The sequence below is a fragment of the Dendrobates tinctorius genome, unplaced genomic scaffold (genome assembly GCF_039654945.1).
Source record: "Dendrobates tinctorius isolate UK_male_01 unplaced genomic scaffold, ASM3965494v1 ptg000060l, whole genome shotgun sequence".
Lineage (NCBI taxonomy): Eukaryota > Metazoa > Chordata > Amphibia > Anura > Dendrobatidae > Dendrobates > Dendrobates tinctorius.
The window spans coordinates 6707097-6723713 of NW_027361728.1; the positions used below are offsets into that span (position 1 = coordinate 6707097).

The following is a 16617-nucleotide window of genomic DNA, read 5'->3' on the forward strand; positions in this document are numbered from 1 at the left end:
GGCCCAGTGCCAGTACCGACGCCCACGAGTGGGCCCCCCTTGCTTGGGCAGGGCCCCAGCATTTGCAATCTTTACCTCTCCCTGCTCCTCCTCTGTGTAATCTGGGCCGTCAAATCCATACTGTGCCTGACACCGTCTGAGCCTGCCTCCTGAGACATATATTTTGAATGTGTACGCTATCCATACATGTTATCCGGGGATACGGTACCCTTTCTAAACTTTGTGCAATGACGTGCAATCCATACTGGGCCTAACACCGTCTGAGCCTGCCTCATGCTGTATAGACATATATTTTGAATGTGTACGCTATCCATACATGTTATCCGGGGATACGGTACCCTTTCTAACCTTTGTGCAATGACGTGCAATCCATACTGGGCCTAACACCGTCTGAGCCTGCCTCATGCTGTATAGACATATATTTTGAATGTGTACGCTATCCATACATGTTATCCGGGGATACGGTACCCTTTCTAACCTTTGTGCAATCACGTGCAATCCATACTGGGCCTAACACCGTCTGAGCCTGCCTCATGCTGTATAGACATATATTTTGAATGTGTACGCTATCCATACATGTTATTCGGGGATACGGTACCCTTTCTAAACTTTGTGCAATGACGTGCAATCCATACTGGGCCTAACACCGTCTGAGCCTGCCTCATGCTGTATAGACATATATTTTGAATGTGTACGCTATCCATACATGTTATCCGGGGATACGGTACCCTTTCTAACCTTTGTGCAATGACGTGCAATCCATACTGGGCCTAACGCCGTCTGAGCCTGCCTCATGCTGTATAGACATATATTTTGAATGTGTACGCTATCCATACATGTTATCCGGGGATACGGTACCCTTTCTAACCTTTGTGCAATCACGTGCAATCCATACTGGGCCTAACACCGTCTGAGCCTGCCTCATGCTGTATAGACATATATTTTGAATGTGTACGCTATCCATACATGTTATCCGAGGATACGGTACCCTTTCTAACCTTTGTGCAATGACGTGCAATCCATACTGGGCCTAACACCGTCTGAGCCTGCCTCATGCTGTATAGACATATATTTTGAATGTGTACGCTATCCATACATGTTATCCGGGGATACGGTACCCTTTCTAACCTTTGTGCAATCACGTGCAATCCATACTGGGCCTAACACCGTCTGAGCCTGCCTCATGCTGTATAGACATATATTTTGAATGTGTACGCTATCCATACATGTTATCCGAGGATACGGTACCCTTTCTAACCTTTGTGCAATGACGTGCAATCCATACTGGGCCTAACACCGTCTGAGCCTGCCTCATGCTGTATAGACATATATTTTGAATGTGTACGCTATCCATACATGTTATCCGGGGATACGGTACCCTTTCTAACCTTTGTGCAATGACGTGCAATCCATACTGGGCCTAACACCGTCTGAGCCTGCCTCATGCTGTATAGACATATATTTTGAATGTGTACGCTATCCATACATGTTATCCGGGGATACGGTACCCTTTCTAACCTTTGTGCAATCACGTGCAATCCATACTGGGCCTAACACCGTCTGAGCCTGCCTCATGCTGTATAGACATATATTTTGAATGTGTACGCTATCCATACATGTTATCCGGGGATACGGTACCCTTTCTAACCTTTGTGCAATCACGTGCAATCCATACTGGGCCTAACACCGTCTGAGCCTGCCTCATGCTGTATAGACATATATTTTGAATGTGTACGCTATCCATACATGTTATCCGGGGATACGGTACCCTTTCTAACCTTTGTGCAATGACGTGCAATCCATACTGGGCCTAACACTGTCTGAGCCTGCCTCATGCTGTATAGACATATATTTTGAATGTGTACGCTATCCATACATGTTATCCGGGGATACGGTACCCTTTCTAACCTTTGTGCAATCACGTGCAATCCATACTGTGCCTGACACCGTCTGAGCCTGCCTCCTGAGACATATATTTTGAATGTGTACGCTATCCATACATGTTATCCAGGGTTACGGTACCCTTTCTAACCTTTGTGCAATCACGTGCAATCCATACTGGGCCTGACACCGTCTGAGCCTGCCTCCTGAGACATATATTTTGAATGTGTACGCTATCCATACATGTTATCCGGGGATACGGTACCCTTTCTAAACTTTGTGCAATGACGTGCAATCCATACTGGGCCTAACACCGTCTGAGCCTGCCTCATGCTGTATAGACATATATTTTGAATGTGTACGCTATCCATACATGTTATCCGGGGATACGGTACCCTTTCTAACCTTTGTGCAATGACGTGCAATCCATACTGGGCCTAACACCGTCTGAGCCTGCCTCATGCTGTATAGACATATATTTTGAATGTGTACGCTATCCATACATGTTATCCGGGGATACGGTACCCTTTCTAACCTTTGTGCAATGACGTGCAATCCATACTGGGCCTAACACCGTCTGAGCCTGCCTCATGCTGTATAGACATATATTTTGAATGTGTACGCTATCCATACATGTTATTCGGGGATACGGTACCCTTTCTAAACTTTGTGCAATGACGTGCAATCCATACTGGGCCTAACACCGTCTGAGCCTGCCTCATGCTGTATAGACATATATTTTGAATGTGTACGCTATCCATACATGTTATCCGGGGATACGGTACCCTTTCTAACCTTTGTGCAATGACGTGCAATCCATACTGGGCCTAACACCGTCTGAGCCTGCCTCATGCTGTATAGACATATATTTTGAATGTGTACGCTATCCATACATGTTATCCGGGGATACGGTACCCTTTCTAACCTTTGTGCAATCACGTGCAATCCATACTGGGCCTAACACCGTCTGAGCCTGCCTCATGCTGTATAGACATATATTTTGAATGTGTACGCTATCCATACATGTTATCCGAGGATACGGTACCCTTTCTAACCTTTGTGCAATGACGTGCAATCCATACTGGGCCTAACACCGTCTGAGCCTGCCTCATGCTGTATAGACATATATTTTGAATGTGTACGCTATCCATACATGTTATACGGGGATACGGTACCCTTTCTAACCTTTGTGCAATGACGTGCAATCCATACTGGGCCTAACACCGTCTGAGCCTGCCTCATGCTGTATAGACATATATTTTGAATGTGTACGCTATCCATACATGTTATCCGGGGATACGGTACCCTTTCTAACCTTTGTGCAATCACGTGCAATCCATACTGGGCCTAACACCGTCTGAGCCTGCCTCATGCTGTATAGACATATATTTTGAATGTGTACGCTATCCATACATGTTATCCGGGGATACGGTACCCTTTCTAACCTTTGTGCAATGACGTGCAATCCATACTGGGCCTAACACCGTCTGAGCCTGCCTCATGCTGTATAGACATATATTTTGAATGTGTACGCTATCCATACATGTTATCCGGGGATACGGTACCCTTTCTAACCTTTGTGCAATGACGTGCAATCCATACTGGGCCTAACACCGTCTGAGCCTGCCTCATGCTGTATAGACATATATTTTGAATGTGTACGCTATCCATACATGTTATCCGGGGATACGGTACCCTTTCTAACCTTTGTGCAATCACGTGCAATCCATACTGTGCCTGACACCGTCTGAGCCTGCCTCCTGAGACATATATTTTGAATGTGTACGCTATCCATACATGTTATCCAGGGTTACGGTACCCTTTCTAACCTTTGTGCAATCACGTGCAATCCATACTGGGCCTGACACCGTCTGAGCCTGCCTCCTGAGACATATATTTTGAATGTGTTCGCTATCCATACATGTTATCCAGGGATACGGTACCCTTTCTAACCTTTGTGCAATCACGTGCAATCCATACTGGGCGTGAGAACGGCTGGCGAGCTGTTAAGCAAGCTACAGCACCTGTCCAGACAAGTACAGGGATTACCTAGTGAGGAGACTTATTTGATTGTTTTCAATGTTGGGACAGCAATTTTTGGGGAGCACTATACTCTGGAGAATGATAGATGGGGCCCACCATACACTGGAACATTCCAAAGGTGGACATCAGACACTGGAGCAGCATTTACAGGGCCCATTATACACTAGAGCATTAGAAATGGGGCCCATTATGTTTGGAGCATTATTTGGGCCCATAAGACAGTGGAGCTTCATCCATGGGGACCAACATATACTGTAGCATTATGTGGAGCTCATCATATACTGTTTCAAACATTATATGGGACCAATGATTCTGTATGGAGAAATAGATGGGCCTCGTCATGAGATGTAAAAAGTGAGGTATTTTTCATTGGACTATACCGCTATTTCTCTGCCGTATCGGAGCATGATGAGTTGTGGTATGTGTTAAAGGGGCGCTCTTTCGCCCGGGCACATGAAAACCTGGAGCCAGCCCTCCCCCCCCACAGTTTGTAGCCAAATAACCCCCATTTTTCAGTGCGTAACTTGTAATATGAAGTTAATTAAGGTTGACAAGCTTAAGAAAGAAGAATTGATGCTTTTGGCATTCAAATGGGCACTGTAGGTGTGTTTCCTGTCCTCCTCTCACTGCCGACTTTTATTCCCCATTGACTTACATTGGGTTTCGTGTTTCGGGACGACCCCGACTTTTCCCTATAATCGGACGATCTTGCTCGACCCGACTTTTGGAAAAGTCGGGTTTCACGAAACGAAACGCGACCCTAAAAAACCAAAAGTCGCTCAACTCTACTGGTTACCCATCCACTCCAGAATTCAGTATAAACTTATTACCCTCAACCACAAAGCACTCCATGGCCCAGAACCACCCTACATCTCCTCCCTCATCTCAGCCAACCACCCTACCCACGCCCTGCATTCTGCTAATGACCTGAGGTTACAGTAACATCCTCAATAATCAGAGCCTCTCACTCCCATCTCCAAGACTTTTCACCTGCTGTGCCAATTCTTTGAAATGCACTACCCAGGTTCATATGAATAATCCCCAATCCCCAAAGTTTTAGGTGTGCCTTAAAAACGTATTTGTTCAGACTGGTTTACCGCCTCAATGCATTAACCTAAATATCCCTGTGTGGCTCATTCAAAATTTTTTACCATAACCTAGTTCCTCACACCATGTTCTCACATGCTTTATGTATTTAATAGCCCTCTGTGTCTGTACTGTTACATATTTAGACTGTTAACTTGTTTTTGCAGCAACAGGAACACCCGATTCTTACACTGTGGCTGGTCCAAGCAATAAAAGCAATTGTTACCATCCACCTTTCGTGTCTCCCCTTTTTCCTTATAAATGTAGATTGTAAGCTTGCAAGCAGAGCCCTCATTCCTCTTGGTATCTGTTTTGATCTATGTTGTTATTGGTATGCTGTAATGTCTATTGTCTGTAGAAGTCCCCTTTATAATGTAAAGTGCTGCGGAATATGTTGGCGCTATAGGAATAAAATTATTATTATTATTATGAGTTAGTAATTCGAGCAGTGGATTGAAAAATAGAGGAGTCTGTCTAATATATATTATTCCACCTCACGTCATAATTCTGGAAATAGGACTGGTGTGATGTTCTCTCATTAAACCCTCTTCATGGTATGCCCACAAGGTCTCCAGACCAATCTCCAGCTGTCATCGCATTCAATATAAAAGTGTTACTAAAACTGAAGATGATAGACTTCCATTCCAGTCTGAATTGCTGTCTTGCTCTGCAACTTTAAGTGATGGTCTAAGAAACATCTGTACCTGGACATCTGGCTCATAGCCCAATGTTGTGCAAATGCCTTCTGATGGTTTGTGCAGACACTGACACATTAAGCATGGTATGTGAATTCTGACTGCACTTACAGTACAGAATGAATCAATCATTGAACCATTGGTACGGCCATTTCTCCAGTGTTCTAGAGCCTTTTTCAATACGACAATGCAAGTCTGCATGTTGTTCATGCTACTGTGAGCTGCCTGCATAACCTAAACTTACTCCGATGGCCTGAAGTGTCTCGAAACTTGTCTTCCATCAAGTACATTTGCAACATCATTTGTTGAAAATTGCAAAGGGATCTGCCAGCAGTGGATCTTGATGATTTGTTTGCCCAAGTGCATTGCTTCGATGGCCTGCAGTGTCTTGAAATTTATCTTCCATTAAGCACATTTGGAACAACATTAGTTGGAAACTGCAAAGGGATCTGCCAGCAGCGGACCTTGCCCAAATGCATTCAGGGTAGTAGAACATTTCCCAATCATTAATAACTGATAACATACCAAGGCATGTAAATGCATATAATTCTGAATGCGGTGCTCATACTTGCTAATGAATAAATCGAGATGTTTTATAAAATTTATTACCATTTTTTATCATTGGCATTTCAGTTAAAATGTTTATCAGTCCTGTAATTTCCATAATTTAACAACTTTTCCTGAAAGAGAGAGAGAAAAAGAGACTAGCATACAGCTGCAAGATACAGCTCTGGCAAAAATTAAGAGACCACTTCCAAATGTTCAGTTTGTCTGATTTTTCTCTTTATAGGTATATTTTTGAGTAAAATGTAAATTGTTCTTTTAGTCTACAAACTTCTGACAACATGTCTCCGAATTTCCAAGCAATAAATTTTGCTTTTTTTTCTGAAAAGGAGAAATGGTCAAAATAAAAAAATCCTGCTTTTAGACCTCAAATAATGCAAAGAAAACAAGTTCATAATCATTTAGAAGCAACAATACTAATGTTTTAACTCAGGAAGAGTTCAGATATCAATATTTTGTGGAATAACCATTATTTTTAATCACAGCCTTCATGCGTTTTGGCATGCTATCCACCAGTCTTTCACACTGCTTCTGGTGCAAAAATGTAAACAGTTCTTCTTTGTTTGATGGCTTTTGACTATCCGTCATCCTCTTGATTACATTCCAGAGGTTTTCAATGGGGTTCAGGTCTGGAGAATGGGTTTCCCATAACAGGGTTTTGATCTGGTGGTCTCTTAATTTTTGCCAAAGCTGCGTGTTGGTGAAGCCCATGCTGGAGTCTGTGAAGGTATAATCTACTACAATATTATAAATGGTGAAGACCTTTCTTGAGAATTTTCCACAAAATCAAACACACCTTGTTCAAATTTGGTGGGACCTGCAGATTTCTGGAAATTTGACTCACAATTGATTTCTTATATATATTTAGATATACATGTATAATTTGTCATATATACTGTATATGTATATATCTATATATACATATATATATAGAGAGAGAGAGAGAAAAAAAATTGGAAAAACAGCACAAAATAGAAAAAGGATTCGGGTGCAGGCCTTCCAGGTTCATACCAAACCTCCAAATAGTCCATCAAAAAAGAAAGCAGCACACCATGTTGGTTTTCATTAAAGTGCTTTTTTAACAGCCCATATGGCTATGTGCCCATGCAGCAACATTTCGGTTCAATGGGTGTGAACCTTTTTCAAGCATATATATATATATATATATATATAATGCCTAGACATTACAGCTATAAGATCACTTACCATCCTCATATTAAATACTGTCGCACCAATGGAAAGCAAGGTTATCGCAAGAAGAATTGCAGTATACTCATAGTAGCCAATAGCAAACCATAAACTCAAAGAATAAGCTTGAAAAATGTAATATGGATTCAAAACCTATACAAAATAAAATAAAGGGAATAAGAATTAATGGAAAATAGTTACGTAGCAACAATGCATAGCTTTACTGCATACCGTCAATAGGGGAAAAGCTGCAATAACCCATACCGTACTGAATAGCACAGTCCCGCAGTGAAACGTGCTTCATGGTCACCAATAAATGTAAGCTCTTAAAACTTAAAACTTGAAGCACTTCCCCATGAAAAAGCGAAAGCAAAACTCGCGTCGGGGCAGTGTGGGGCGTTCCATCTCCATACACCATGGGTAAGTGGCAAATCTTACTACCGATTTGTGACTATGAGTGATATTATTATACATATGGACACTTGTGTGCTTTGATTGTATAACTCTTTTTTGTGAATTCACAAAATTAGAGTAACGTGTAGTTCATATTACGCTGGCACACTCTTTTTATTCTCTCTTTTACACTCCTGATCTTCTATGTGAACTGAGTTTTTTCATATGCTTTAATCTATGAACTTCTAGTTATTTACACTTGTCACCTGTCACCTATGTATATGACTTCAGTACTTGGTGATTTTTTTTCCCATGGATGATATCTTTGATGGATAGGAACACCACTTTGTATTTGTTGTTTCTCCTTTTGGTATAAGACCTATTTTGTAATGTTATTTGATTTTTTTATGTAAGTAGCTAAATAAATTTTGTTTTTTATTCTAGTCTGGTGGTTTATGGCTACTACATTTTTTCATCTTTGTCTGAAATAACCCATACAGTATTGAATAACAGAGTACTGCGGTGAAACCTGCTTCATGGTCACCAAGAAATCCAAGCTCTTAAAACTGGTTTCTGACAAAAGTAGAGAATGAAAGTATGACATCAATATTATTAACTTGTAAGAATGGAAGTGAGTGGGTATAAATCCGTAATGCCAATGGTCCAGGATGAATTAGGAGACTGGAAAGGTTTAAATGTGATTTTTATTTGCCAATGCAGTTTGTCCTGATGAAGAAGTTTGTTTACTTCAAAACATGATGATAAATAAAAATCGCATTTAAACCTGTCCGGTCTCCTACTCCATTCTGGACCATTGGCAGCGTGGATTTTTACCCACTCACTTCCAGTCTCACAACTTTATCCATATTGTGGATCTGCAGCAGACAACTTTCAAAGCTGATATAGGAGTTATGACACTCACAACCCCATAAGGTGAGCATGATTCACTTTTTACCTTCTCTTTTTAAATTGAATTATACCCTATTACGCTTATTGTCTCTCCAGTTTTTTATCTACTCAGCAATATGATTAAAATATTACATCTGGGTAATGTACAACTAGCAATTATCTGCTATTCCTATGAATTGAAGTGAGTGCCCCCTTTTGAGGTGTCAATCTGAAATGATCTAACACAACCTCACCTCTTGAAATGGGCAATCTACAGTGAAGCACAAAAAGTAACAAATTGCATTTTTAACAAAAAAATGAATTAGGAAATAGGCTATAGGGCCAGAAAAAGTGAAAACAGAAACAAACACCCACCAATACTTAGTGCATGCAACTTTCCTAATGCAAAATTTCTGAGTACATTAACAGCAGTCTGAATTTTTTTAATACAAATCTTATATACACTGTTGAGTTCTATATTTGGGCTTTGCCTTTACCTGGCTGATATAAAGGGTGGTGATAATAATTACAGGGCAGCAAATGGAAATGTTAATGTCAAACATATTTAAAAGGGTCATTTGATCAATAAAAAGGTTTATGTATACTATTTTTGGAGCCATAAAATGTCAAAAGAAATCAAACTCCCCTGAATGAACGCCAATCAAGTTGTCATAGTTTTACAGAGAAGAGCAGATGACTAAGCGATGGAACTACAGATGCATCAGTGGTGAAGAACATAGTGATTGATTTTATTTAAAACTTTTGGGGAGGGTTTGCAGGGTTGTGAGAAATTCATAAGAAATCACCAAATTGATCTACAACATAAATGAACATGCTGCTGATTTAAAATCTGCTTTACAAGTAAATTTTCATGATGATTTTTTTCTGCAGCAAGTAGATGAAATTCAGAAAATCCTCATCCATTTTACTTGTACTGTAATACGCTACATATTTTCTGCCTCAAAAATTTGGATGACAAAGTCCTCAGCATTTCTGTCCCTTACTTTACAAAGTGAAGAACAGTATTATGAGAAAAGAAATATAAATCCCTCACCTCTTTGAAAAGCAGCTTCCAGATTGGAGTAACTTCTACCTCAAGTTTGTTCAATCCGCAAATTTCTTTTCTGAATTTCAAAATTTATTATAATGAAATATTGGCATTATAGTAAACCTTGAACAACAAAGTAACAACCAACTAACACAAAATATTGTAATGTGATGTCTACACATACCGCATTTCCTGCTCTTCTTGAGTTAAACCAAAGCCAAACTTTGCTTGTATATCTGAACAAGAGTATTCATCTTCTAGAACCCTAAATCAAAAATGAAAACAATTCTCAAATTTATTAAAACATAAATGAAAAGTTGATATTTTTAAAATATTATTATTATTATTATTATTATTATTATTATTCATTATAGACAAACATTTGATTGAATAACTTTTATACTTTGTTTGACCAAAGACAACTTTTTGTTAAATCCGTTTGTCATTTGCCCTTCTTAAGTATAATATATTTCTTAGACTTACCCAATTTTTTGAAAATTTCCTTCTAATGTGTTCCAAACATATCTAATTTTCTGTACTCTTAAACAGCGCACCTAAAAGAAAAAGAGCTGATGTAAAATATAGACTATGCACTGCTAATTAGACACACCACCAGAGCGCTCTCAGTGCCCCTCCAGGCTGATTTACACATTATTTCTAGACTAGCTTTCTGATGACTGTCACATCAGGTCTCTATAAAAAAGGTAAAATTTTATTGGGTGTAAGCCCTGATACAGCCATACCTCTACTTTATGTAAAAAACTTCAACTTCATAGCAGGGCACATTATTTTAATATGCAAACAGGGGAGTAAGTGTTGGACCCATAGAGGATGGAGGCACACCGATGCCAGCTCTATTTCCACCTGCATGTGTGTTCTCCATGTTAGCTATGTAAGGGGGAAAAAGAGACCTTGGGTACCTGCGCGTTAAGTCTGGAACTAGAAAGGCTGCATCCCCTGTTCCCTGGGGGAAGCTTTAGTGAGGCGGACCTTCCCCTTTTGCCTGGGGAAGCTTGAGCGAGGCGGACCTTCCTCCTATCCAAGGGGGCTGGGAGATAAGAGGTAAAGGCATGCACAGCAAAGGAGTTTGGTGCGAACTGAGGGCAGTGCACAGTCTGGTGAGTGGCACACTTCACTTCCTCTCCCCACACAGAGCACTGGCACCATGACAGGCCGACGTCTGAAGAGGAACCGCTGCACTGAGGGGAACCGTGTGTCTAGCAGCAGCAGCCAGGCAAAGGAGAGCTCCATACTGGGAGCATCGGCAGAATGCAAGCCAGTGTTTGCCGTCTCCCGCCGCCAAAAGCAGAGGTCAGAGAGAGAGGTGCAGTGTGTCCGGTGACTACAGAAAGAGGTGCAGTGTGCCCGGTGACTACAGAGAAAGGTGTAGCGTGCCGGTGACTGCTAGTGAGAAGGACACTGTACGCTCAGTGTTCGTGAGTACAGCACACGTGCCACATAAGAGGGACCGCATATGGGACTGACACTTGCGCCCTGACGTTGCCAGCGAATATTTGCCCAGTCATTTGCTCCCTGACTTCACTAGTGTATATTTGCAGAGCCACGTTGGGCTCGTATAGGACTGTGGCCCATACCCTTGTCAGCCACTGTAGTATATGGACTAGGCTCAGCGGAAGGTGCCAGAGACTGACCACTGCCACCAGAAGTCAGGGCATTGATGTCCACTGGACCTTCCTGGAAAAAACACCCCTCCAGCCATTGCCAGCGCTATTGAGTTCCCAGCTGGAGTTACAGTTTGAGGAACTCCTGACGCAAGTACTTGACAGGAACAGCCGGTACCTTATCCTTTACTCTTTACCTCACAATATACTTTGCTAATTGTACTGTTTATTTCTCTGTTTAACCCATTGCCTCCCTGCGTGGAGTATTCCCCTGTAATTAAACTTGTTAACCCTTGCTCTGCCTCCTGTCTGATACTGCATCCCACCACCTGCTCACACCTACACAAGCCTCCAGCCTCTCAGAGGATAGAAGGTGTGGCAATGACATCACTGCATTTCACCACTCGCCTACATCAGAATTGGAGGACGAAGAGGATGTTGCCTTTTGTGGGAGCAGGGATATGTGAGAACAATCATTTTTTAAGCCTTTTACAAAGAGTACCAGGAAGGGGGACATTAATACTATACTAGAGCAAGGATGGGGGCATTATTATAGTAAAGGGGCCAAAATTAAGGACATTATTAGTGTATAGGACCAATTGGCAGGCAATATTACTGTATGGGGCCAACTGTGGGACATTATTATGATATGAGGCCAATTGGTGGGACATTATTACAATATAGTTCTTGAAATGCTATTACTATATGGGGCCAATTGAAATACATCATTACTGTGTGGCACCAATAGGGAAGCATTGATACTGTATGGGGCCAATTGGGGAAAATTATTATTGTATAGGGTCAATTGGGGACATTATTACTTCATGGGGATATTTGAGGAACACTATGTATACAGTATAAAGCATAGGGGCCAGAATAAGTGACACTATTGCTCTACAATGAGGGTAATTGATAATATTCCCCATTGTGGTCCAAACAATATTTTAAGCCATTCCAACTGAATCCAGGTATAAGACGTGTATGCTATTACTGCATTGGTGCCACTGTGGTGGAGTATTACTGCTGTGCTTGAATATAAAGACAGACATTACTACTTTGTGGTGGCATAAAGGGGAATTTTAAAAATTTATGGGTGCCACATAAGGGGAAAATTGGAGACATCATCTGTGAGTCACTGGGTTTACCTGTACCATATACTCTTACACTATCCACAGAGCTCTTGTGTATATCTATCCCCAGTGTATATATATTAACCCCTTAACTCCCAGAGCTTTTTTAGATTTTTCATTTTCGTTTTTCCCTCCCCTTCTTTCCAGAGCAATAACGTTTTTATTTTTCCTTCAATATGACCATGTAAGGGCTTATTTTTTGCGGGACGAGTTGCACTTTTGAATGGCACAATTAGTTTTACCATGTAGAGTACTCGAAAACGGGAAAAAAATTCCAAGTGCGTTGAAATTGCAAAAAAAAGATCCAATCCCACACTTGTTTTTTGTTTGGCTTTTTTGCTAGGTTCACTAAATGCTAAAACTGACCTGCCATTATGATTATCCAGGTCATTATGAGTTCATAGACACCAAATATGTCTAGGTTCTCCTTTATGTAAGTGGTGAAAAAAATCCAAAGTTTGCTAAAAAAAAAAATTTTTTTTGCCATTTTCCAAGACCCGTAGCGTCTCCATTTTTCGTGATCTGGGGTCGGGTGAGGGATTTTTTTTTTGCGTGCCGAGCTGACGTTTTTAACGATACCACTTTTTTCAGATACGTTCTTTTGATCGCCCTTTATTGCATTATAATGCAATGTCTCAGCAACCAAAAAACGTAATTCTGGCGTTTTGATTTTTTTCCCGCTACGCCGTTTAGCGATCAGGTTAACCCTTTTTTTTTGTTGATACATAGGGCGATTTTGAACATGGCAATACCAAATATGTTTTTTCAAATATATTTTTTATTGTTTTATTTTGAATGGGGTGAAAGGGGGGTGAGTTAAACTTTTATGTTTTTTTATTTTTTTAATTTTTAAATACTTTTTTTACTTTTGGCATGCTTGTATAGCCTCCATAGGAAACTCCCCCAAACCTACCCCATTTCGTTAAATTAGACCCATCGAGGAATTCTAATTATGTGTGGGATGAGATACATTTTTTATTGGTAACATTATGGGGTACATAATAGTTTTTGCTCGCTTTCAGTATAAGGCTGGGATCATATTCTTCTGTTCTAAGCTGAGCACATACATCAGGATTTCCATGTAAATCCCACAAAATTGCAATTCAGAGGAAACCCTTGATGGAACCACTTACTATAATAGTGCTAATACACACACATTGGAAACACATTGGAAACTGTTTGGCATCTGTTCTGGTGGTATCCAACTTTTTAGGCATGCATAGAACTGTGGATGTTCACACTTGTGCTCTAAAATTGTCTAAAATAATGTGTCACCACTGGAACAAAGACAAAAGTGCCTCCATCTTCCTCATAAATGAGTGATTCCATTGAGGATATTGTCTGAATAGTGTTTTGGGATATACACCGAAACCCTGAAGTAAGCACTAAGGGGAGAACGCAGGATAAATGTGATCGATATGCCACCGGCTCCTGCCTGCTGAAGGTAATTTTTTTTTCAATATATATAAAATTCATTATAAACAGTAAAATAGGGTGCAGGTCACTTAGGGATCAATGATCTATCAGAAGCCAAACAGATGAATAGCTAAGCAGAACACCACATAAAGACCTCCTGTACAGCCCCGCCCCAGAGCACGAGCATATCATTATCTGAAAATAGAAAATAAAGATTAAACAACAACCATGGAATTCATCAACAAAGGTATCATTTTAATCAGTATAACAGTGCCAACCTGACACTGTCTGTACGTTACTCTACACAATCCTGCTGACAGGTTCCCTTTAACCAGATTCTTGGGAGGCAGAATGAATAAATACACAGCAACACAAGAATAGGTCCTGTTTTTATTTTTGCTCAATTTTCCATGAGATACTAGAGAATAGACAGATTTATGATAATAATGATACCAGATTAATATTTTTTTAATGTTCTGCTTCTGTCACACACTAATAATGCCTTTTTTAATAAAAAATAGCCAAATCATTGTGATAATCAGTGAGCTGTAACTTTTTTATTTTTTAGCAAATGGAGCTGTATGAGGGCTTAATTTTTCGCAGCGAGTTGGATATTATTTTGTTATGATTTTGGGACACATAGTATTTTTTTTATCACTTTTTGTTCAGATTTTTCAGACACTGAATGAACAAAAACTAGCAATTCACTTTTTGTTTTTATATATTTTCTGCCAGGGGCAGACATTGACAGCTTGGGACCCTGTGCAAGGAATGTGCTTGGGTCCTCCTCCTTTTACGGCAACCAAGCTGCAGAGATATAGGGGAATGTACACACTTAGGTGCGTCATGAGGAAGACAGGAGACTTGTTCCATTAAAAGTTCATGTGGGTTTATTACTTCATAAACCCAGAAGCAAAACAGAAAACAAATAGCCTTTAAGTCAGGCAAGCAAAATCCAAATTTCCATAGCAGGGCTCTGCTCCACCAGGCCTGTGGGCACACAGGCTGGGGAAATGTCCAGTACTCAGGATTGGTCTGGAGCCAAACACACACAGGAGGCCTTCTCCCTTCCAACATCCAGACCATGTGCCACACAACAGCCTCCATTATATAGATTGTTAACCACACCCAGATGTGAGGTATGTGGGTAGCTAGATGTGTCCATCTCTCATAGCTACCCGTAACTTGGTAACAGGTGCAACAATTGAACCCCTTAGTACTTTCATACACTGGAGAAAATACTCCAGGTTACATCACAGAGACAAGCCATGTCTGCAACACATACCTCTCATTGACTACACGACCATTAGCCACACTACAATATATACAGTATATCTGATTGGCCGGCGGCGTGTATTGCAGCACATTTAGCTGAAATAGTCGCTAGTGCCTGCAAGCCCCTTTCCAGCTCCAGTGCAAATGTTTAGGTTGCACTGACGTCCTTGTTTTGCATGGTTCATGGTACGTTTAAAGCGATAAGCCAGATTGAGTCTTCAGGTTATTACGATTGCAGCCATACCAGATTAAAGCTTGTTTATGCTTTGCTACTTTTACAGTTTAAAAACAATATTTGACAATAGTGAATTTGTTTTTGCATCACCATATTCTGAGAGCTGTAACTTTTTTATTTATTTTGCCAAATGGGAATATTAGGGCTTGTTTTTTAGGGGACAGTTTGGTATTTACATTTGTACCATTTTTTTTTTACATATGACTTTTTGATCGCTTTTTATTACATTTTTTTGTGTGTCATGATTGTGAAAAAGTAACATTTTTGTCATGTCTATTTTTAATTTTTTTAAGGTGTTTGTTGTACAGAATTGATAACGCAACATTTTTATAGATCGGGTTATTCCAGAGACAGTGATACCTGTTATGTGTAATTTTTTTTGTTTTATCACAAAAGCTGTATTTTTAGTGGTGAATTGGCTTTTTATACTTTTTTTTACATATTTTATTTAACTTTTTTTTACTTTTTCGCTAAGTACCACTGTGGGACATGAATATTTTTTACTTTGATCTTTGGTCTCATGCATTGCAGTAATCATATACTGCAGTGCAGGAGACTTGTTAGTATCTCACCCTGTGGCCGGAGTCACACTTGCGAGAAATACGGATGAGTGCTATGCGATAAAAAATCGCATAGCACTCGTACCAATGTTAATCTATGGGGCAGCTCCCAGCATGCTTTTTTTTTCTCGCCTGTATTATACGTGAGGGTGAAATCACAGCATGCTGCGATTTGCACCGTATTGCACCCAAGACTCGCCAATGCAAGTCTATGGGTGCGAGAAAAAAACGGATTACACACGGACCATGTATGTGACTTGCGAGAAATACACACCAGTGTACTTTAGAAAAGTCGTCAATTCAGTGCACTATACTGTAAAATCACACTGACAGGTAAAAATAGAATAGATAGAGTACATGTATACACATAGTATAGGTATAAATTGTGGCATGGCGACTGGTCATGTGATTGATGGGCGGTATGTATCGCAGAGGTGGGTGGCCCTGTAATGGAAGTCTGGTCATGTTTTGCTCAGCAGATCTACTGCTGAAGGTTCTGCTATACATTGGGAAGCTTCCAGATGACTTGGAGAGATGGTTGGGTCCAGTCACCTACATGCCCACCCAAGTGGTGTGTGTCTGAATACCCAAGA

At 40.5% G+C, this 16617-nt stretch overlaps 1 protein-coding gene across 3 annotated transcripts in view; it reads right to left on the bottom strand.

Moving 5' to 3' along the window:
• LOC141092481 (probable cation-transporting ATPase 13A4) overlaps positions 1 to 16617 on the bottom strand; it is a 401167-nt gene that overhangs the window by 139926 nt on the left and 244624 nt on the right. For all 3 annotated transcript variants that reach the window (XM_073578652.1, XM_073578653.1, XM_073578651.1), the window contains 4 exons: positions 10270 to 10340; positions 9971 to 10051; positions 9793 to 9862; positions 7476 to 7610 (listed from right to left, as the gene is read on the bottom strand). In XM_073578652.1, the coding sequence (XP_073434753.1) occupies positions 7476 to 7610; positions 9793 to 9862; positions 9971 to 10051; positions 10270 to 10340 (357 nt within the window). The remainder of the gene's footprint in view (positions 1 to 7475; positions 7611 to 9792; positions 9863 to 9970; positions 10052 to 10269; positions 10341 to 16617) is intronic.